The sequence below is a fragment of the Microtus oregoni genome, unplaced genomic scaffold (genome assembly GCF_018167655.1).
Source record: "Microtus oregoni isolate MIOR12 unplaced genomic scaffold, Mior012 000114F_ref0000099, whole genome shotgun sequence".
Classification (NCBI taxonomy): domain Eukaryota; kingdom Metazoa; phylum Chordata; class Mammalia; order Rodentia; family Cricetidae; genus Microtus; species Microtus oregoni.
In genome coordinates, this window is record NW_024544743.1 from 637,003 (window position 1) to 660,473 (window position 23,471).

The 23,471-nt window shown below is 43.1% G+C and overlaps 2 protein-coding genes across 8 annotated transcripts; one reads left to right on the forward strand and one right to left on the reverse strand.

Annotated features, from left to right (window-relative positions):
* Positions 1 to 258: 258 nt before the first annotated feature.
* On the reverse strand, positions 259 to 11,567 carry LOC121443886 (heterogeneous nuclear ribonucleoprotein K). Of its 5 annotated transcripts, none has more exons than XM_041645630.1 (16): positions 11,428 to 11,567; positions 9,391 to 9,475; positions 8,957 to 9,054; positions 8,219 to 8,275; positions 6,816 to 6,859; positions 5,886 to 5,958; positions 5,173 to 5,244; positions 4,560 to 4,673; positions 4,141 to 4,269; positions 3,485 to 3,792; positions 3,331 to 3,385; positions 3,130 to 3,213; positions 2,848 to 2,863; positions 2,687 to 2,769; positions 2,189 to 2,358; positions 259 to 1,415 (listed from the first exon to the last, which is right to left on the reverse strand). In XM_041645630.1, the coding sequence occupies exons 2-16, from the start codon at positions 9,446 to 9,448 to the stop codon at positions 1,385 to 1,387; spliced, it is 1,392 nt and encodes a 463-aa protein (XP_041501564.1). In that variant the 5' UTR covers positions 9,449 to 9,475; positions 11,428 to 11,567; the 3' UTR covers positions 259 to 1,384. The 5 variants fall into 5 exon arrangements, with proteins under 5 accessions (XP_041501564.1, XP_041501562.1, XP_041501563.1 ...); XM_041645628.1 differs by having other exon boundaries at positions 259 to 1,475; XM_041645629.1 differs by lacking the exon at positions 11,428 to 11,567 and adding an exon at positions 11,076 to 11,149 and having other exon boundaries at positions 259 to 1,475.
* Positions 11,277 to 20,695, forward strand: LOC121443884 (recQ-mediated genome instability protein 1-like). Of its 3 annotated transcripts, none has more exons than XM_041645625.1 (3): positions 11,277 to 11,824; positions 16,156 to 16,242; positions 18,508 to 20,695. In XM_041645625.1, the coding sequence occupies exon 3, from the start codon at positions 18,536 to 18,538 to the stop codon at positions 20,390 to 20,392; it is 1,857 nt and encodes a 618-aa protein (XP_041501559.1). In that variant the 5' UTR covers positions 11,277 to 11,824; positions 16,156 to 16,242; positions 18,508 to 18,535; the 3' UTR covers positions 20,393 to 20,695. The 3 variants fall into 3 exon arrangements, with proteins under 3 accessions (XP_041501559.1, XP_041501560.1, XP_041501561.1); XM_041645626.1 differs by having other exon boundaries at positions 11,678 to 11,703; XM_041645627.1 differs by lacking the exon at positions 11,277 to 11,824 and adding an exon at positions 11,859 to 12,526.
* Positions 20,696 to 23,471: the final 2,776 nt, after the last annotated feature.

Genomic DNA, 23,471 nt, shown 5'->3' on the forward strand with positions numbered 1-23,471 from the left:
CTGATAGACAGAGCCAGCTATTCTTTACTCTCTGCAGTTACCGAACAGAGGTCTTCTTTGAAGAACTTGTTTTCCTGTGCCACCCTTGAGCACAATGTCTCCATGTGCTAGAACATTTCACACACACAAAAATCCCATTTCACACACACAAATATCCCCATGTAACTTAAGATTACTGTATTTCCTTACAAGAGGAACACTTCAATAAACTTTGTATGTATCAGTCAACCCCCTTTCAAATTGGGCACACATCAAAACTAACATCATGGAAGTTTATTTAAGATGTGGATTTTGAACTACCAATACAGATGCCAAGTCTACACACAACATCCACAGGAACTTTTTCCATTTTTTGAATCGTTCACAAACATTTCCTACATAATTCAACACACAGAGAAATGGTACATCCTTTTTCTTTCATTGTGCATACAATGGAAAAAACAAGTATATATATATTTTTTTACAAAGTTCAACTAACAATACACTAAAGCGGTTGACAATTTGTCTATAGGTGAGAAATTATCTAACAAAAATAACCAGGATTTACTCAGCATCAGCCACTTCTATAACCAAGTGTTACTCTGATTAATAAAGCTCACTGCCCATTAGGCTTCTGGCATATACTTAGGATGGTTAACTCTTGTAATATTGTTTCCCACCTTAGTTCTCCCCATTAACATAAAAAACTGCTAAAAAGTAGTGGCAAACATTTGCAAAAACAAACAAAATTCCAAGCTTATTATAAGCATGAATATGTGATGGAAATTTATCAAGCCACATCTTTCCAACCATTAAGAAAATCACCCAAACCGAAATTGCCAATGTGTTTTGCCTATGTCTAAGACGTGCACTTATATCCAACAGAGGAGCTGAAAATCAAACTTAGTGTTTAGTTTAGGGGTGGGCTGGAAAGTTCAACCACGATTTGAAAATTGCCTTAAAAAAACAAAAAAGACCACCAAAAATAGATTCACTAAATTTATTTTAAAAATCATAAAACGTTTCTTACAAAAGAGCATTACATTCTGCACACTGCTCTGAACAAATGCCAGGGACATGTGGACTATTACTTTCCTCCCTGTCCCACCCCCCCAATGTTACAGTGACCACAAAGCAAGGTGTTCACAATAATTACACGGGGGGAAATTTTTTAAAACCACCAACAATAAAGAAAAATTAAATTCACTCACTCTGCTGCGGTTTCAAATTTTTAATGTTTGTTTTTGCATGCCCTCCCCCCAACCCTGTAAGTAACTAAAACATTATACATCTTGTCAACACTACACCTCAAATGCAGAACACCTATGAAGCAGAGGAATGTTGGCTTTTTAAACAGAAGCAGATAAAAAAAAAGATGCAGGACTCCTTCAGTTCTTCACTAGTCTTAGAAAAACTTTCCAGAATACTGCTTCACACTATAAAAAAGAAAAAATATCTTGCATTAGAATCCTTCAACATCTGCATACTGCTTCACACTATAAAAGAAAAGAAAAAAAAGTACGAATTAGAATTTTTGTTCGAAACATCTTAATCAACATTAAGACAATTTCAATGCTAAATTAAAATGATAAACATGTCCATTACATTTAGAAGAACTTTAAAGAGCACTAGCAACTCTAAGTTAAAGCAATGTTAACTCAAGAAATGTTAGACAGTAGTGCAAGTAGTGCAGAGTAAGAAGATGAGACTAGAAGCTGTTAATCCTTGGTAGAAAGGACAAGGCATGCGAGGCAGGTGTGAAATGCTGCGATTTCCAGCACCATCATGTCCTGCAGAGGTGGCCTGTGCCATATGGCAGACTGTGATTTGTTGTCGTTTTAGTTAGCTAAGAACAACAAAATCACTAGTCTTCCACACAGAACTAGGCCAACATCCAATGACTCTTCTACATTTTCTACAGGCTCTGTATAATTTATTACAAGTGGTGGTTTTGGCAGCAGTTTTCACCAGAGAAATGAGAAGTTTGCTTGGTTAGGGCTTCTTCCAGCAAGATTAGTATTGAATGTCTTCATTTTTAGTAAGAAAACAGAAGAAAATCAAGGCAGAGCTATTAATTAAGATGTTTAAGAAGTTAGATTCCCCAAGTGACGGAAACACCATGGTTTCTAAAAGAAAAATCAATTGGGAAGAAGAGCTCTTTAAAAGGTTTTAGTGTGCATATGCTAACACAAACGGAGCTCAGACTGACCTGTTCTGAAGCAAATACTGTGCATTCTGTATCTGGTCCTGTGTTCCTGTGATGGTAATAATCCGATCTTCAGATCCTTCCAAAGGCTCATCAATTTTGATCGATGCTCCTGACTCATGACGGATTTGTTTAATCCGCTGACCACCTTTGCCAATAATAGATCCAGCCAACTGAAAAGATATTTAAATATAAGCTTAATGACAACTTTAAGGAAAACTTAATCCCTTATCGATGATCAAGAGGAGCAACTTTATAGAATGTCAGTCTTAAATTTCTAAACTATATTTTAGATTGTTATAATTTAACATTTCCTTAACAAACTAATAAGAAATCCAAAACCACCTATATTCATGGCACTATCTGCTGTTAGATTTAACATACTCCCACAAATCCTAAACATTATCTCAATCTTAAATTGAAAGTCTTTGCTAAATTTACAGAAGCAGCAATCATAACAAAAAAAAAATAATGAAAGTTCCCTGAATTAAAAATACTTACATCTTTGGGAATAGTTACTTGTGTGGTAATAATAGGTCCGCCAAGATCACCATATGAGCCACGACCCCCTGCATAGGAATAATCTGATTTAAATAATGAGCAGTAAGTTCTTAGAAAAATAAGTATAAAACAATGTCTGATTTCAAAAAGAAGAAACTTACCATATCCAGAACCACCCTAAAAACAAAGAAAAATAAAATTACTTATTTCAATATCCCTAAAACAAAACAAAGCCCAAAAAGCCAACAAAACCCAGAGCTTAGGAAAAAAAACAATAACTCCCCCCATATCAACCCACACCCACACTATTCCAGTAAGCAAACTAAAGATTTAGATGCACAGATTTCTAAGAAGGTAGAAATTATCAGGGAGCAGGGACACGAACCACTTCTAATAGGCAAATTATATTGCTGATAATTACATTAACGTTATTAATACTCAACCTGTGGTTCATAAGCCATCTGCCATTCTGATGGACTCCATGTGTCAATTGCAGAGTCCCAAGTTTCATCAGCACTGAACCCAACCTGTATTACACACAAAAATATCAAACTATTTAGATGGCTGTACAATCTTGTACAGAATATTTGATTAAAAGGTCTCTTACAACACATACATACCCCCTTATAAATCAAAATCCTTACCATGCCATCATAGCGGTCTCCAGGCCTTCCTCTTCTGTCGTAAGCCATTAGATCTCTGTAAGCATAACATGTGTTGTAATAATTTTAGCCTCGCACCAAGACAACCCCATTATACCGCAGCCTCTTTTTATGTTGCTGTTTGGCTAAAACTTACCCCCCTCTGGGAGGTGGTGGTGGAGGAAGAGGAAGATTCCGAGCTCTGCTGCCACCCCGGCCACCACGACCAGGAGGTGGTGGTGGAGGTCCTCGACGAGGGCTCATATCATCATAATCTCTTCTAGAGGGAGGTATGGGACGCCCACCCCGACCAGGAGGCATTCTGTCAAAACCACCTCTTCCCCGCATGGGAAATCCCACAGGACGTCCACGGCGGTCATCAAACATCATTGTAAAACCACCATAATCATAGGTTTCATCATAAAAGTTGGGATCATAAGGCTGTGCACGTCCTTTGATGGGAGACTAAAAACAGAAACAAAACACTTTAAAGACTGAAGAGCCTTGGTCTTATCAACCCATTCCAATTATTAATTATTAGTAATTATTAATTAACCAGCCTCAAAAGGTAATAGAGGCAGAGATAGAAAGAGGCAATGACAGAAAGGATTTCAAAATTACTAAGACCATTACCCCAGATATGTCTGAAAGAAGCAGGCAATACAGAACTATATGTAAGGACCTTTGCATAAACGACCAAAGGCTCTGTATTAAAGCTAGCAACATAAACTCCCACGGAAATGCCAAAATTAAATACTGCCATATTTCTGTTAGTGTGATAAACTGAATGCAAACAGAATCTCCCAACAATACCTCAGATATAAGGTCAAGGATGATCTTGATGCACTCTACAACCCTATCAGGCTTTCCTCCAATAAGAACAACTCTGTCAGTAGAGTGAGGGCAGCATTCCTGGAAAAGCTTGATTGTTGTCTGAGTGTTCTGTAACACATTCACAGAAAGAAAACTCATAAGAGGAAGTTAACACTTTAAACAACATCCAGGCTCCCTACTTCAGACATATGAACCCAATGATTCCCATAAAAAATGTGGTCAAACATACAAGACCTAGAAATGATACAAGTTGAACAAAACAACTTAGTTTTGTTACTTTAAGACCTAAGTAAATAGCGATGGGGTTATCTATCATTGGGAATAGCACAAAGAACCAACTCTGCACAGAAAATTATGAAATCCAGCAAGGAACAAAACAGAGCAAAATAATGCCTTACTTCTCGAAGTTCTTTAATTTTAGCACCTTTGACACCAATAATTCCTCCTGCCAGACTTTGATGAATCAACAGTCTCAACTCGCAGTCAAAGTCACTTCCTTTATAGTGTTGGTACTGTGGAGGGGGAAATACACAATTTTACTTTCTTATAACTCTCTTCCCGACACACTATCAGCTTATGTTTAAGCACAACATAATGCACTGCTGCAGTAAGCAACCTGAATTTGTATCTCAATAACTTTACCAGTTATGTGCTTATTATCCTCAATAGCCAGGCCCAAAAAGGACAATCTGCACCACCTTAAAAAACTATTTTATTTTCAGGTCCTGCAACACCATACCCACACTGCAGCCATTTAGCATGTCGCTGTTACCACAAAATTATTAACATTCAAATAACACCATAATAAAAATGACTGCAAAGCACTTTGCAAATGTAGTTAATTCCCACTGCAGCATGGAGCAGGGTCAACAGTGAGTTGTAAGACCATTCATATATCATATTTTTAAGCCTTTTTCTATAGAGATGGGAAAAGCACACTATGTTAAAAATAAATCAATCCTATGGGCCAGGCTCCATACTTCAGTGGGGTTCAATGGCACTATGACATACATTTAAGCATTCCACAGCATCAGATTCGAGCGGGAGCTGGCTGGTTGCAGTGGGTGATGGCAACTGCAGGCCCTGAAAGTAGAAAAATAAGAATAATAGGTTAAGTGTCTAGCGTGATCAGGCTATTGTCGCATATATTGGTAAAGCTACTACAACATATATTAAAATATATTACTAATCCAGAAAACAACTTATTTAACAGTAAAATCTTTCCTCCATGTATACCCAGTAAATAAATGTTCAGACCCCTTAATGCCAATATTAATATAGAAAATGAGCCATAGCCATGGGTTCATTGCTTCCTATCTACAGAAGAGCCACGACAAGTTTCTATAGCTAAAACTTCCTTAGATGGGACTATGACCCCGCAACTGAACTGTACACAAACCCTTTCTCCCGAATTAAAAAAAAAATAAAAAACAACAACAACAAAACAAATCTGCCCTTTATTTTTCAACATTGTCAGTTTAAGAAAGCCGACCCTAAAATCAAGGCCTTTCTTTAAGTCATAATACATGACCACAGATATTTACTATTCCAGGAGTGGCCAGCCTGAATTTTAAAGACAAATAGAGAACGTTATATACTATGAATGATTTTGCTGCTACAGAACTGTTCAGTTTCTCTCCCATCCCTCAGTACACTCCAATAAAACTTAAACACCAACCCTCAACTTTCCCCAACATCTTTTTATTATAACAAAAGAAACCTACCTCTTCCAAGGTAGGGATGATTTTCTTCAGAATTTCTCCAATCGTTTCAATATCAGCACTGATACTCAGTATGCTGCCAAATATCAAATACCACATAATACAAAAAGGTGGAAAAGAAAAATGAGTTTTGTCATCAGCAGTTTTGTCATCTTTTAGAGAAGTAACATCACATTTACTTAATAGTCCCCATTTAAAGTAACCTATTTATGAATTTTGTACATGCATTTTATTTTATGCCCAATACAGACATAACATTATTAGAAGACTTCGAGAGAGAAAGACAGAGAGAATGGGCTGCTGGAAGGGCTCAGATTAAGTGGCAATAATCGACCAGAATTGAAGCAGAGTTGAATTCTCATGTTCCCCGCCACCAAGTTAAGGACACCCTCGCTGTTACATTGGTAATACTGGCACACCTTCTCTTGGGTAAAGTGGGGGAATATGCAAGTGGTGAACATTGTATCTGGAGTAAGGTTATGGATACCAGTTAGAAATTAGACTACTAATGGGCTCTGCAAGAAAACAAATACAAATGCCAAGACAAAACAGACAATACAAATGAGAAGTGAAGGAAAGTGAACCAGTTAGCGTTTCATCAGAAAACATTATGAACAGACAATGTTGGGAAGCAAGGTGGGCCACAAAGACAGAGCGAGAGACTATTTGGGTAACAGTTTGATTTACAATGCAGCAAATATGCAACACTTGAAGCTGTGCTCCTTCCATCGAAATAAAATTAGTGGATCGTTTGGGTGGGCAACTCACGGTAAAAGTTCAGTGACAAAAGGACTTAATGGGGAAAATAAGACAGAAACTTGAAAAACAATACACCGTCTAAAGGGGATACTATTTAATTATATAAAAGGCAGGTAATAAAATACATTTCTCTCTTTCTAATCAGGCAGTGAGGCATAAACTGTTGGGACATACCGCTCGGGGCCACTGCTGTCTGGGACTGAAACACTGGCATTGTACTGCATTGGTCATTGGCGTTCGTGGATGTTGGCATTGGGCATGGGCATTCAATCAGAAGTTGTCAAGTATTGTACCCGTTTGGCAACGAGCACATTTTTGGGCATAGCCAACCAGGGTTTTCACATGGGCGTTCAGGGGCGGATGGGCCAACGTCATGGTGGGCAACGCAGGGGTAAGTCGATCCAGTACATGGGCAACGGAGATATATGGCCAAAAAAACAAGGAGAGGGAAAAGGGGGAAAAGCAATAAATTTTAATTTAATACAAACTATACTCATACTCTCAATTAATGAAACAAGCTTAAGTTGTTCTGAAGACTAACACAATAATGGACTTCTCTATACCTGACTGTGGCTTAACATTTAAGGACCTTAAATTGATGGTTCTAGTTTTGTTTTTGTTTTTTTAAAAAATGTTTCAGTAGCAGGCTGGCTCGTGAGGGTAGACACAAAACCTGTCATGACTCAAAAGTTTACTGAAATTCTTGAGGAAAATGGGGGAAATAACCCAGATAATTATACAGAACATCTGGATTAAGAGGAGAAAGAGGTTCAAAGACAAAACAAAAATTCCCACACCAAACCCCCAACTAGTAAGACTGTTTTGGTTTCATGAGGTGTCAAACACAATCCTGTATCTCAAAAGCAGGCTTATAAAAATTAAAACAAAATTTAAAGTTTATAGCAATAAAGAGAAACATGAAGATCTGTTACCGAGAGAAATGAAATACTACTGTTAGGTACTCCACACAGCTATTCGCCTCTATTTTACTAAGTAAGGAAATTTTGATATAATCAAGGTCTAGAAATACACACACACTTCCGGTGCTGCCAACATTTAATGTGTCTAATCACAAGAGTCAACCCACTATAAATTATGAAGACTCAAATTATAGGCAGATAGCTCGACTGGCAAGATTATTATTTATTCATGTTTAAAAATCAGTTAACATTAGCTCTATGTTGCAAGCTGTGGAACAGATAGTCTTTTTTTAAAAGAAAATAAAAATTGTTTTAATCAGCCATCCATGATGGCGTTGAGTAATACAGATTCCCTCTCTCTATCGCACACACACACAAGAGGAATGATGCAATTAAGGGTTTTCACACATTGTCTCTATTTCTAATTAAGATGTTTTGTCTTATTTGAAAGAGAACTAATTTGAAGGGCCTTCCCATAAAATGAAAAGATTTAATTATATATGTTCCACCATCAGAGCTTTTAAAAAAAGAATAGGAATCCTCTATACGACCATTAATTATTACAAATGGTTGTAGCTACAGTGACTTCTAAGATGTGATCCTTTAAAATTCTAGAAACAGACAACGAATTTGTTTGTTTAGTAGTTTAATACTTACGTCTGTACGCAGAGCCTTAATGTTCTTGCCTCCTTTCCCAATCACCGCACCAGCATTCTGAAAGACAAAAAAATTACTGTGCATTTCCATAAAATTGGTATTCCTACCTGTATTTTTAAACTTTAACAACGAAGTCTGCACACGACAGAGAATCTACTTAAGAGTGAGGGAAACCAAGATTCTATTTACTGAGTATGAGATATTTTACAATACATCACTGGAATATTTATAACACCAAACATGTGTAAAGTTCCTAGAAAGTGCAGAATATCTTTACCAGTGCTATCTTGTGAAAACCAGGCCAAAATCTATTCAGCAAACTTTTATACTGTAACTTGAGCAAAGTTATAAGGTAACCAAAATCAAACTAGTTCCCAGGGGAAATAAAACTTTCAATGCCCAGAGTCCCGCTCATACTTCAAAGACATCTGTGGCAACCCTGTAATAAGGCTTTCACACCTTCAGAACTTGAGCACTACCAAGAATTCACAAGTCTGCTTATAAAGAGCCAAACCAACTAACTCATGGTTAGTGTCCATCTGTTCTGCCAGCAATCAAGGGCAGAGGACAGATGGATAAAGCGCTAAGGCCAGCCTCACCAATGAAATCTTTCAAACTTTCATTCAATGTGGAAAGTTCTAAAAGTGTTCCTGGGATTCAAATTAGGGCTTAGAATAAAATACTGTAGTTTTAAGGACAAAATTTAAATATCCAAAATTCAAAAAGTTGTATTTGTACCTTGCTCTGAAGCAAAATGCGCAGTTCAACCATCTCATCAGTATTTCTAGATCTTTTAAAGGCTTGCTCCTCTTCCATATCTTCTGCAGGGCGTTTACCTACAAATTAAGTTCATATTTTGAATTAGAAATATCCTCAAGTAAATGTATTTTAAAATACACTTTATAAAATCCCTGCTGTTTTCCTGGTCTTTCCCCTTTGCAACAAAGATCATAATACTTCAAAGGATTAAAAATTTGGATGAAAACAATTTGTACTGGCTGTTACCTGTGCAAGACAGGGTTACTTCTTGTTCATTAAAACCAAGATTTAACAGAATCTCAAAACTACAGAATTTTATAGTAAGAGGTAACCACAGCACGCTCAGAAAGCTACTGTCACAATGAAACTAACAATATATTCATAAACTGCTTATAATTAAAATATCTTCTCACCAAATTCACCATTGGTTTCAGTGTTGGGGAAAGTTTCTTCTGGCTGCTCGGTCTCCATTTTCTTGAATTAAATGGATACACCAACCTGTAGAAAAATAAAGAAGCTAGTACATTTGGCTTATTGGAAAAAGCAAACACTATTTTGCTTAAAATCTTTAAAAGGGACCGTGCTTCCAGAACACACACACAGCTTTGCAACGCTGAACTGACACCGCAGAGCCGCAGCAGCCTATAAAAACCAACACAAATCAACTGCACTTTTCCTTTTATTATTCAATACTAATATTGGGTCGCAAGTCTGATTTGAGGAAGCCGGCTGTTCCTTCCTACTCTAAAAAATTCAGGCGAGGAACAAGTGTGGTGGATTGCTTTTGGATTGTCTCAATGAAACACAACAGCTCAACTCACTACCATGAAATGAAAAATTTCCCCCAAGGAATTCAGTAATCGCGTCCTCAACAACTTACTTCATATCATTACAACTGGAAAGTCAACTGCCCTAAGATTTTGTTCACAAAACTAATTCTGGGAAAGACTGCACCGTAGCACAAAATTAGTGTTATTGTAAGACCAGTAAGTAACTGAAATTATTGTGGCTGTTTGCGAATGTCAACACCACTTCAATGACATTTGCCAAGTTTACAAATATAACGGCAAATACAAGCTGCTTTTCAACGTCCACAGGGAACAATCTAAAGCCCTGACAAGACAGACTCAAACCAGCGCCATTCTCCAGCAAAGCCAGCGGAACCTTCAACCACCACCACTCACTACGATTGTAAACGGTGCTTTAAAAAGGCACCCAACAATTTCACCTCTAATACAGCTCTTAAAGACTACAGCCAAAGCGACACAATTGGTCCGGTCCTCTCGTGGCCGTACCACGCGAACAGCCAGCACAACAAAGCTGAGGCCGAAACCCACTTACGCCTCCTCCACCCCCGAGCGCCGGCTGCTAGCGTCGCTAAGGGCGGCTCGAGGACCCGCCGCTCGGCTCGCTCTGCAGCCACGACCGCAAATGGATGCAGGCGCGGACGACAGCAGGGTCGACCGATAAGAGTCGAGCCCACGTCCGCGAAAGCCGAGCGGGATCGGCCGCGCGGAAGCTCGCGCCGTCCCCCTGCTCACGGTCCGCTCCGGCCCTCCCCTCCCGGGCTCGGCCGGTGGCCTAGCGGAGCAGCGCCCGCCTCCCTCCCTCTCTCCTCACCCGGATCCGACAGGAAATGGCGGCCCGCGTAATGGCGACTACGTGCGACTAGGCGGCGCCGCGCGAGCGAGACCCCCTCCCCCACCCACCCAGCACGCGGGCCCGCGAGCTCAGCCCCCGCACCTCCCCCCACCGCCCGCCCGCTCGAGACAAAGCGGCGGCTCCCGTTCCATCGGGGTCCCGGCTGAGGAGAGACTCCCGCATCCCCGCGCCGCTCCCACCCCGGGCGCCCCTCGGCTCCGACCCCCGGGCCTCCGCTCACGAGCTCCCCAGAGTCTCCGGCGGCGGCAGCAGCGGCGCGCACGCCAACTGCAGAGGCACGCTCGGGGAAATGGCGGCCGTGGGGGAGGGGAGCCCGGGCAACGTTCCCCGGCGGGCGGGGGACCAAGCGCCGGCCCGAGCCCTTCCCGACAGCAGCGCCACAGCTCCGGCCCCGCTCTCCGCCGCGCGCGCCGCTCGCCCGGCCCCCGGAGCTCACCGCGCCGAGTCCGCCGTTGCCTCCCGGCCGCCGCACCGCACCGCCTCCTACGGTCGGTCCCTGCTCCAGACAGAGGCCGAGGACCCACCCCCTCCCGCCTCGGCGCCGCGCCCCATTGGCTGCCCGGGCGTCTGCGGTGGCGCGAGCGCGCGGAGATTGGCCCCCGGCCGCGTCAATGACGGCGCCCAGAACCCCGCCTCCCGCCGGCGACTCCCTTCGGGCTGGCAGGCCGCGGGGCCTGGGACAACCCACCCGGGCTGGGACGCCCTCCGGAGCAACCCGCCGTCCCGCGGCGCCCGCCCGTTCCCCAGACCCGCCGCTTCCCCACGGCCCGGTCCCCTCCGACACCTACGTGAGGGGCCGCAGGCGAGCGGGAGGCGAGCACGACGGCGACGTCCGTGCAGCGGAGGCACAGAGGATAATGGCGTCTGCAGCGCTGTCGCCCGGAGCGCCCTCCTCCTCTCTCGTTCGCGCACTCTGTCGCGAGGGGGAGGGGGGGGAGGGACGGCGCTCTCGCGAGACTTGCCACGGGCGCTCACGTGTGCCGCGGAGGGGGCGGCGCCTGGGCGTTTGCGAGCCCCGAGGGGGTGGCTGCGGGTCTGGAGGAGGGACGGCCGCGCGCCGCGAGGTGGGCGGTAGGAAGTGGAAGCGGGAGGGGAAAGAGCCCGCGAACGGGAGAAGGAGCGCGCGGCGGTGCCTCGCCGGGCCGGGGAGCCCACGGTTGTGGCGACACGAGGCGGGATGGCCAGGTCGGTGATCGGCCGGGGTTCCACAGCTCCCCGTCGCGGCTCGCTAGCTCCCAGTGCCGCGGTTCTGCGCGCCCCTCCGCCGGGCCCGGGAAACCCGCTGTGCTAACGGCCCGGTCCGGGCGGGAGGGCGGGCGGACGCCGCGGCCCGGGAGGGGCGCCGGCCTGGCGAGGCCTTCAGGTCGCTGTAACTGACCCAAGTCACTTTCGCCTTGGCCCCGTAAAATGTAGAGCGCAGAACACGACGTAGGCCCCCGCGCGTCGGGGCAGCACTCCTTCCCCCGCAGGAAGCTCGCGGGCGGTGTGGCCGCCCGACCTGGGGAAGAGCCGGCTTCGGTAGTTCCCTCGATTCTCACCCACTGCTCCAGACTCTTGCTGGGACGGCAAGATGTTGGTCTCTGGAAGCTAATCAGTGAGGCTTCCTTGCTGGTCCACCCGTGTCCTGACCCTTGAATGATCTCAGGATATCTATGCCTGCATCCTTCTAAGGATCGCTATTTATGGTCGTTGCGTTATCTTTTACTTACTTGGCAGAGGAAAACTGGGAATTGAGGATTTGGTGAGGCTTGAAGTGCGGGTGGACGTAAGAAAGGTTTTGAGATAGCCTATGTAGCTCTGTCTGCGACGGAATTTATTACGTAGACGAGCCTGGCTTCGAACTCACAGATATAATATACTCCTGCCTCTCAGATGAAGAGATCAAAGGTGTGTGCCGCCACACCTGACCCACAATTTTTAATTGTTTTTTTTTTTTGAGACAGGGTCTCACTCTGTGACTCGTAAAGATCCTCCTGCCTCTGCCTCCCAAGGGCTGGAATTAAAGGCATACTCACAACCCCCAGCTAAAATTAGTATTTCTATTGCGCCTTTTTTTTTTCTAACCTGTAACCAGTGATGAGTGTGAATCCAAAGGAAATTACTGGAACTATCTTGAGTAGACGCTAGTGGAAAGTTACTTTCTCCAAACTCAGCTATACTTATTTGGTTTTGTCTTTTTAGGTTTCCTCTTTGTGTAACTGAAAGTTTGCCTCGCCTCCATCTTCCATTTTCTCTTTGAAGTTGGACGTTTTCAGTTCATTATTAAAACCCCTGCTCAGGACTGGATGTACAGCTCTGTGGCATGGCCCTGGATTTGGGCACTGTGACAGTCCTCTTCATTTAGTGACACCCGGGTACATGAGGGGTTAATGGTTAAATTGTATAGGCTAATGTTTTAGAGCCCTTACTTAACTGGGATTTAATATAATTGTAACTGTACAGGAGCTAGCTGGAATAATATTTAAAATACTATAGGTACCATATCCCGAGTTCTCTACTGAATGCCAGACTTTGTACTGGCAGTTAAATGCTATTACAGTACTTTGAGTAAATTGTGGTTATCTTTGTTTTGTGTTCCTGTCTTTAATCCTAGCAGTTGAGAGGCAGAAACTGGTGGATTTGTGAGTTCGAGGTCAGCCAAGGGCTGTCTCAAGAAACAAAACAAACACTAAAAACCTGGCGGTGGGGGGGGGGGGTGGGGATGAGAGGAATTGGTGAGCTTGTGGCTCCTGCTGAGGCCTTGCTTGATGATGTAAATTCTGTCACCAGAAGGCCTGTGGTGGAAGGAGAGAGCCAACTCTCAATCTGTCTCTAATCTCCACGTGAATCTACACACACACAATGTAAAAAGTACTGAGGATAAGAACCATATCCAAGGCCACATAACAGCTGGGTTGTAGACTCCTAAATGGAATTTTCTTTCATGTTTCCTTTTATTGGGTTTTGGGGGATGCACAGACAGCTCTTACTATTCTTACTTTATGTCAACCATAATATAACATCCCCCCACCCCCACCCCAGACAGGGTTTTTCTGTGTAACAAGTCCTGGCTGTCCTTGAACTCACTCTGTAGACCAGGCTGTCCTCGAACTCACAGAGATCCACTTGCCTCTGCCTCCTGAGTGCTGGGGTTAAAGGCGTGCGCCACCACTGCCCAGACAATAAAACAATTTTTCATCCCTGATTTTTTTGAAGTACCTTTTCAAAATTCTGAAATTCTTTGAAGTCTTTAACAAGTTAAAGTGGGTTTAAAGAGTAAATGCTTTAATTACGTTGTGAGAGAGAGACTAGAAGTGGAAGCCAGAAGGCAGCCTTGTGGAGGAGTTGGCTCTCTGATCGGCCGTGTGGGACAGTAGCAATGGGCTCAGTCATTACACTTAGTGGCAGGCACCTTTATCTTGCTGGCCCAACTTTTATTTTTTAAATAATACCCTTAAAGTGGATGTAGATTTTTGTTGGTGCTTTAGAATCTCAGCTATTGGTTGGGAGTCACATATACCATCTAGGGATGCTGCTTTCCTGTTAAAAATATTTGAAGCTGATTGATAATTAATCATTGAGCCAGCTATGCCTAAGCCTTAGTGACAAGTAATGGAACCTTCCTGCTTTATTCTCTTCTGATCATTCCTAGTAGTTGGGATTTAGAATGAAGATTTGCACGGACATACAAATCTATCAGGCACAAAGGTTAATGCAAATATTTTTTTTTCTTACTGTAAAAGCAGGGAGGGTTAAGTTCTGTAATTTTGTATGTGGCTACTATACTAAGAAAACATGAACACATTTTCATGTCATTAAGTAGTCCCTAAAAACCTCTTCAGAGCTGGGTATGGTGGCGCATACCTTAATTCCAGCATTTGGAAGGCAGAGACAGATGGATCTCCAGGTTTGAGGCCAGCCTGGTCTACAAAGTGAGTTCCAGAATAGCTAGGGCACTTATACAGAGAACCTTGTCTAAAAAGAAGAAAAGAAAGGGTTCGGAGGTTCAGAGTATCTGATGCTCTTCCAGAGGACTGGAGTTTACTCAACTCCTCGCCTCTTTGGCACCTGCACTCGTGCATATGCCCAGGCATACTCAACATTTTTAAAAATCTAAGATTACACAGCTTTCTATTTCATGAACATGATGCAATTTTTTTCTAGATAACATTCAGAATCCCTCTAATATAAAAACATGAACTTTGACATGATTGTTCTCATATCTTTTTTCTTTTTCCTCTAGTCTTCCCTTTCCCCCTTTAGTAAGTCCTAGAGATTGAACCCAGGGTCCCAGAGCTAGCTATATCTTGTTCTTGCCTTTATCTTTATTTCTAATTGGGTGTGTTTTCCTGTTTGTTTTTGGAAACAGGGTTTCTCTGTGTAATGGCCCTGGCTGTTCTGGAACACAGAAATCCACCTGCCTCTGCCTCCTGAGTACTGGGGATTAAAGTCGTGCGCCACCATGTTTGGTTTTGATTGTTCTTTTAATATTGGTTCTAGAAAGTTAGAATGTGTGTTACAAGTTAACGTTCAGTTTAAGAGACATCTTTTCCAAAGTTGTTTCTCTTCCTGTATTGAGGGGTTCTTAAGACTCTGCGGCTGTTGTCTATCAGCTAATGGGAAATTGTGCCATCCTAGCTAGCCTTTCCTTCTGAGCTGTTACCTGCTGTGACTATGGTAATAGAATTCTATAGGAGTGGGGGTGTGTCTTACCAAAAGCAGGTGGGGTCCTGGGCTAAACTATCTGCTATGCTTGCCTTCTTCAAGGTGGCTCGGCAGATCAGGGCACTGGCCACCCAGTTTGAAACCCTAGTTTTGTCCCCAGAACCCACCTGGTAGGAGAGAACCAACTCCTGCAAGTTGTGCAAACTTCTGCATGGGAGCCGGGTGATAGTGGCGCACGCCTTTAATCCCAGCACTCGGGAGGTAGAGGCAGGCGGATCTCTGTAAGTTCGAGACCAGCCTGGTCTACAAGAGCTAGTTCCAGGACAGGCTCCACAGCCACAGAGAAACCCTGTCTCGAAAAACCAAAAACCAAAAAAAAAAAAAAAAAAAAAAAACTTATGCATGGGTACCGTGGTATAGATGCGCTCCCTCCAGACATACAAGTGATGGTAGTATGTTACAGTTTCCTCTGAACCGCTCCATCACACACTTCACTAATTTACTTTATTAATTCTCTTCTACCGTACTTTCACGACCCATTGGGTTTACAAATGAAATGAGGAAACAGGTCTAAAAGGAGTAACTTTCTCTCAACAGCTTGTTTCTGTTTATCTCACCCTATTCTCCCCTTCCCTTCCCCCTGCAACACAGTGTTTCTCAGTGGAGTCTGGATGTTCTCGAACTAACTTTGTAGACCAGGCTGGCCTTGAACTCACAAAGAGTCTCTGTTCATTTCTAGCCTATATTGTTTCCGTTTTATCTTGACTGTTAGGGAGTCCCCAGAACTATACAATCATACTCTTAGATTCATGGAAATAGGACAATGAGTCTTTAATTCGTTTTCGAATCCTTACTGCTGCTTGTCTTTCCAGGGTCCTTTCTCTGTAATAGAGGCTTTGAGTACTCCACTGGGCACCTAGCTTGAAATCCTGTCATCAGAGTTCATGCTGTTCTGTGAAGTAAGTTTTCTTATGGACATGTTAGACCTTAAATAAGTTCTGTCTCTTTAGTGTCTTCATCTCTAGAAGGAACAGATATTGTGTGTGTGTGTGTGTGTGTGTGTGTGTGTGAGAGAGAGAGAGAGAGAGAGAGAGAGAGAGAGAGAGAGATTTGTCTTTAGTACTTTGCTATTGTATTATACTGAGAGGTTTATTTTTTGTTTGTTGTGTTTTGGTTTTTTGGGACAGGGTTTCTTTGTGGCTTTGGAGCCTGTCCTGGAACTCACTCTGTAGACCAGGCTGGCCTTGAACTCACAGAGATCCACCTATCTCTACCTCCCAAGTGCTGGGATTAAGGGTATGTACCACTACCACCCCTCTGAGAAAATCAGATTTAAATGTTACTGACAACACAGTTGAGAATATTTAGGAAAACAAGACTTCTCAATATCTGCCCAGAGAGGTAGGTAGCCAACCATACATATATAAATTTTAATTGTAAAAGTACACAGTTAAGTATAGCTTTCAAAAGAACCTAGTGAACATTATTTAAGTAAAATTTAAATTAATAGAGTATGATTATTTGGAGAATCATGATGGCCTTAGTGACCACTGCAACCTGAGCGTCAGGCTCCAGGTCTCGGCAGTGACTGAGGCAGCTGAAGCTTCGGCCAGGGCCTTGATTTTTCCCTAGAATGAGAGCTCTGGTGCCCTTGCAGCCTGGTGAGGTGAGACCTGGCTGTGAGGAACAGCGTGAGAGCAGTGCTAGCTCCTGGCAGGCACCATGACTTAGGATCATCCTGCATGCTGGAAGCACCGAGACAAGGTGGGAAGTGATAGATGGCAGAGACACAAAAGATGTGCGCTGTCAAGTGAGGTGCACATGAGGTGTGGAAGGCAGTTGCTGTGCTTGTTCCTTGGGAAACGGTGAAATACACAGCTCATCACAAGAGTCAGCGACAGACACAAGCACTAGTCGGCCTGCGAGTTTTCCCTTGAGAAAACTGACCACCATATAAGTTACCATGACTCCCAGAGCCATGTCCTAGCCCAGGAGGAAGAGAAGTGCCTGCGCAGAATGGAGACCCATTTGACTGGACGTGTCCTGCTGGGACTTCTCATCATTGGTTGTAGTGGTTCAGCTATGAGACTGGACAACTCTATATTGAATTACAGTTTTGCCCTGCTGTGTCTAACGTTTTCCAGAGATTTATTTTCTTTGGAAGCTTTGGGTTGGACAAACACTTGAAGGCACACATAGGCTCCACCCACCATCATGCAGAGTAGGCAGGAACACACCTAAAGACCCCACCCAACAAGGCTTGCCTGTGGCACAAGCCACTACTGTGTACAAATACAGGGTGGAGCCGGGCGGTGGTGGCTCACGCCTTTAATCCCGGCACTCGGAGGCAGAGGCAGGCGGATCTCTGTGAGTTCGAGACCAGCCTGGTCTACGAGAGCTAGTTCCAGGACAGGCTCCAAAGCCACAGAGAAACCCTGTCTCGAAAAACTAAAAAAAAACAAAAAACAAATATGGGGTGGAGAGATGGGAAAGAAAGAAGCTGAACAGCTTGAGCACTGTAAAGAGAGGCAGATCAGGAGACATAAGGGTGGAGAGGAACAGCCTGATGTGAGTGAGTAGGCTGTGAGGCCACCTGAGGCCGTGAAGAATTCCTGGCCCATGCTGCCATTGAAGAACAGATTGCCAAGAGGCGAAGGCTGTCCTCACTGAAAGCTTCTACTTCTAAGTCTGAGTCCAGTCAAAAATAAGTCTATAAAGGGTAACAAATAAATGATCAGACCTTGGGGGGAAAAAGAGGGAAGGAGGGGGTGATAAAAAATGAATCTGATTATAATTTTGAGAAGATAATAAGATATAGTAATGACTGTCTTTCAAAGATCTGACATTTACCCTTTCGCATATCAATGTTTGAACAACCGTGTAAGACAGTTGGTGATACTGATGAACATACTGAGTAGAGAAGTTAAAGTACTGGCGTTAGGTCATGTAGCCTTTACCTTGACAAAGCTAGCTCATAAACATTTTGTTTTTCCTCATTCTTAGTACTTGTAAGGTTTGCGTATTGACTGGGTAGAAAGTCAAGTAGTTTTTAGCGCTGGAGAGAAACGTGTAAAGGGAGTGGTAAGTAATTAGGCCTGCCTGTGGATTTGAGAGGTAGAGGTGCTGTATTTAAGTCTAGGGAATCAAGTGGACATAGATGTTCTTGTTTAAAAGAAACAAATGTAACTTTAAGTTTATTGAATCTCTTTTCTATTTGTTTTCAGGTGGATGTGTATGCTCCTATTTTAAAAAATGAGTTTAACTAGTGATGTATTAAGAGTTGAAACCTGGCTTTTGGCAACGTGGCATGTTAAAGTGCCTCTAATGTGGCTAGAAGCTTGTGTTAATTGGATCCAAGAAGAAAATAATAATGTTAATTTGAGCCAAGCACAAATAAACAAACAGGTGTTGGAACAATGGCTTCTTACTGACCTGAGAGACTTGGAATATCCTCTCTTACCTGATAACATTTTAGAAATTCCAAAGGGAGAACTGAATGGATTTTATGCTCTACAGATCAATTCTTTGGTTGATGTAAGTCAGCCCGCGTATTCCCAGATACAAAAGCTGAGAGGAAAGAATACAACCAATGATCTAGTTTCAGCTGAAACACAGATTACTCCAAAACCATGGGAAGCAAGGCCTTCCCGGATGCTGATGCTACAGCTCACGGATGGTGTCACTCAAATTCAAGGGATGGAGTATCAGTCTATTCCAGCTCTCCATGGTGGTCTTCCCCCAGGTACAAAAATTTTGGTTCATGGACGCATTTCATTCCGTCTTGGTGTTCTCTTGTTGAAACCAGAAAATGTGAAGGTGTTAGGGGGTGAGGTAGATGGTCTTTCAGAAGAATATGCTCAAGAGAAAGTACTTGCAAGATTAATTGGTGAACTTGATCCTACAGTTTCAGTTGTACCAAGTAATTCTGATCACAGTTTGCCCAGAGTTTCAGGAGGGTTGGATGCTGTTTCAGGACCTTCAGATGAAGAACTCTTAGCAAGTCTCTATGAAAGTGAAGAGCCTGCATCAAGCAATGATACATCACCCACGGAAGGAAGCTGTTTCAGCACAGGCAGCTCCTCAACTCCCACTCCCATAATTCAGTCTAGTTTTGAGCCCGGATGTAATATTTATTCAAAGCACAAGGAGAAGCCAAACCAGTCTGTGCATTTCACTAGTGGAGAGTTTGACGACTTCTCACTGGAAGAGGCCTTGCTTTTAGAGGAAACTGTCCAGAAAGAACAGATGGAAACAAACGCATTACAACCATTAACTTTGAAGAAAAACACAGATAAATGTGTAGAGATATTTTCACATAAACCTAATACTCTGAACCATACTCCTTTGATTAATAAACAAGAAAACAGCAATTGCAATGAAAAAAAATTATCTGAACAAATAGTTTACAAAGACAAATTTTTTAGCTGCCCATCTGCGAGAGACCATAAGAGACTCTTAGCCCATGATTTTACAGATGACAGTAAGACTTTGGAAGTCAGTAATACAACAGAGCAAAACATTGACAGTTCAGATGAACATTGCTCCAGTAATAAAATGTTAAACAGAAAACTAGGAACCTGTCTATCAGAAAAGAGTTCAGAGGTTTCTAATGAAAATGGCTCCCCGTTACAGGCTCAGTCTTCAAGATCAGTTGAGAATAATACTGATCTCTCTATTGACATGGACTTACATTCTCCACCCTTTATCTATTTGTCTGTTCTAATGGCCAGGAAGCCAAAGGAAGTCACCACTGTGACAATCAAAGCATTTATTGTCACTTTGACTGGGAATCTCTCAAGCTCCGGTGGCTGCTGGTGTGTAACTGCAAAGGTTTCTGATGGCACCGCCTATCTAGATGTGGACTTTATAGATGAAATACTTACCAGTATGATAGGCTTTTCAGTACCAGAAATGAAGCAATTAAAAAAAGACCCTCTGAAATATCAAAACTTCCTAAAAGGGTTACAAAAATGTCAGCGAGATCTGATAGATTTGTGTTGCCTAATGACTATTTTGTTTGATCCTTCTTCACATAAAGCCTTGGTACTTGAATTACAAGATGTTGGTGTGGAGCACCTTGAGAACCTAAAGAAGCGGCTGCATAAATAATTTGACAAAATACTATTGGAGTACACTTTAAAACATGCAAATATTTGTTCGTATTATTTTTGAAACTCTGTAAAGGAAGAAAAAGCTTTTGAGCTTAAAAATGGGTGAGATGGCTGAGTGGTTAAACAGGCTTCTGCCAGGTCTGAGGACCTGAGTTTGATCCCTTGGTCCCTTGTAGCTGAAGGAGAGAAACAACTCCCAAAATCTGTTGTCTGTCCTTCACACATGCAGCATAGAGCTTGTGCACACATAAAAACACATATACACTAAGTGACATTTAAAAATAAAGGTATCTAATCAAAATGAATGTGAAGGGTATTTTTGTTTGATTTGATAATGATGGGTCAGGACCTTGTAATGCAAGCAAGCCTCTATCATGAAGCCTAATCTCTAGACCCTTAATTTCCCCCCTTTCCTGGAAAAGATCTACATTCCCAGGCTGGCCTCAAGCTCTCTTGTACAGCTGAGAGTGATCTTGAGCTTCTGATCTTTGTCTCCATCTTCCAAGTGCCTGGATTAGGGTTCTTCGGTTTCAGTTGGTGCACTAGTTTAAACCATGACTGTATGTGCTAGACCAATGCTCTACTGACTGAGCTAATCCCCAGTCACCCATGTTGAAGAACTTTGCTGACTCATTCTTGCTGAGAAACTGGCTTTCTCCTTGTTGAATATGAGATAATGGGTAAAGAACTGTGATGGCCTGACAAAATGGCTTGGTGGTAAAGGCTGTTCCTGCTGAGCCTAATGACCTGATTCTTCTCTTGGTCCTACATGGTGAAAGAACTGTCTCCCACAAGATGTCCTCTGATTTCCACATTCGCCCCCTCCCCCGTACGCACAAGGAATTAAAAGTTCCCCTATGAGATACATTATTGAAAGTTGCAAATTGTAAAAGTAATTTTCCCCTAATATGTTCAATATTTCAAAGGTTTGTTTGTGCTGTTATTTAGGAGTCTTTATATTTACTGTCTAATATTCTTTTTTAAAAAATGCTGCAAGATCCCCATGGCAGTAGGCAGCAGAAATGCTGTAGGTCCCAAATGGTGGTGGTGGGCCATGTGGTGGCAGGCAGCAGGCTCTGGGAGCAGCCAGTCCCAGGCAGAAATGGCTGCTAGTCCCAGAGTGGTGGCCTGAGCGGTGGTGGCGGGCCATGTGGCAGCAAGCAGTGGGCCCCAGGCAAAAACGGCTGCTGGTCCCTGAGCAATGGCTGGTCCCAGGCAGGGAGATACATGGCGGGCGGGCAGAAGACAGAAACATGGATAGACACAACATGCAGGGTGAGGTTGAATGTTTATTCAGGGGGTTATGGAGGAGGAAGGGTGAAGGGGGGGACAGAGAGAGAGAAGAGGAGAAAGAGACAGAAGGGGGAAGCAGAGAAGTGGGGAGAGAGGCAGATGGGAAAGAGAGCGAGCTCAGGCCAGAAGCTGAAGATCAGCCTGCCTCAGAGGATGGGGGAGGGGTGGGTGTGGCTTGTCTCTTAAAGGGACCAAAACCATAACACTGTCTGTGTATGGTTCAGAGGACAACCTGTGAGCTGCTTTTCTCATGCCATGCAGATTGTAGAAGCAGTCATCAGGCTTGGCAGCAGCTACTTTCTTACTGGACCATACGACTGCCCTATGGTTTTTGAGATGGCATCTCACTATGTACCCCAGGGTAGTCTCAAATTCATGAGGCTTCTAGTCCTCTGAACTAGCTGTGCATATAAGTTGTTTCATTTTATTATGGCTGTTTGAAAAAGACCACACTCACTTTGCTATTACAAGATTATGTTTGGGAGGTGAAGTTACTTTAATCTTCTCTCTTAAAATTATAAATGGGGTGCTGGAGAGATTTCTTAGTGGTTAAGAACTGACTGCTGCCCTTCTAGAAAACCCAAGTTTGGGTCCCAAGATGGACTGCTGACCTGCTAGTTGTGGGGGCCAGCCATAAGCTAAGTATGGGCAGGTCACCCAAAGGAAGTTCTTTACTTCCAACCATTATCTTTAGGCATCGATAAATTTAAATGGAGGCCTGAGTCTCAGTAGTTTACCCTGAGGCTATGCCTGGTTGCAGGAGGAACCATAAACTGAGATTACCCAACCTCCACCCAAGAACAGACCATTCAAAGGAAATGCGTAGCATTCCAACTGCTGTAGATAGGATCACCTCACCAAGTGTCAGCCAATCAGGTTTCCTAAACCTCAGAAACCCATCACTTCCACCTTTACTACTATAAAAAACCAATTCTAACTGAGCTCAGGACTCTCTGTTTATTCCAATACATTGAATATGTGGAGAGACTCAGTTTGCAAACTTTTTTTTTTTTTTTTTTTTTTTTTCGAGACAGGGTTTCTCTGTGGTTTTGGAGCCTGTCCTGGAACTAGCTCTTGGAGACCAGGCTGGTCTCGAACTCACAGAGATCCGCCTGCCTCTGCCTCCCGAGTGTTGGGATTAAAGGCGCCACCACCACCCGGCTTGCAAACTTGATTAAAATAAAGGCTCTCCTTGTTGGCTTTTGCTGGGACTTGGCAGATTTGGGCATAATACTAGTAAACCCATCTCCAGTGGATTTGACACCCTCTTCTGGCTTTCCCAGGTGTGGCTGTGTGCATAGTGGATACACACACATAATTTTAAAAATTTTTGAGACGATTTCTCTGTGTAGTCCTGGCTATCCTAGAACTTGCTCTGTAGACTAGGCTGGCCTCAAACTTGGAGATTCACCTGCCTCTGGGATTAAAGGTGTGTGCCACCATGCCTGATTTCATAATTGAGAAAAACGAAGTAAGAGGATCAAGGATCAAAAGTTGGTTATTCTTGGCTACATAGAGGCCTGCTTGGACCACATGAGACTTACCTAAAAAAAATTGAATAAAAAGATGTAAAAATGTTTTTCATTGAAAAAAAAACAGTTCAAAGCACAAGAATACAAATAATAAGTTGTAATATTTCATTTGTATTTTAATAAAGTTTGCCTGAGGATCAGAGAGTAAAACAGTTGCCCTAGTCAGCCTTACAGACCAGGCCACAATAGCATACACCTTTAGTCCCAGCAGCCACACTAGTTTACTTTACAAACCAGGCAATAGTGGTGCAC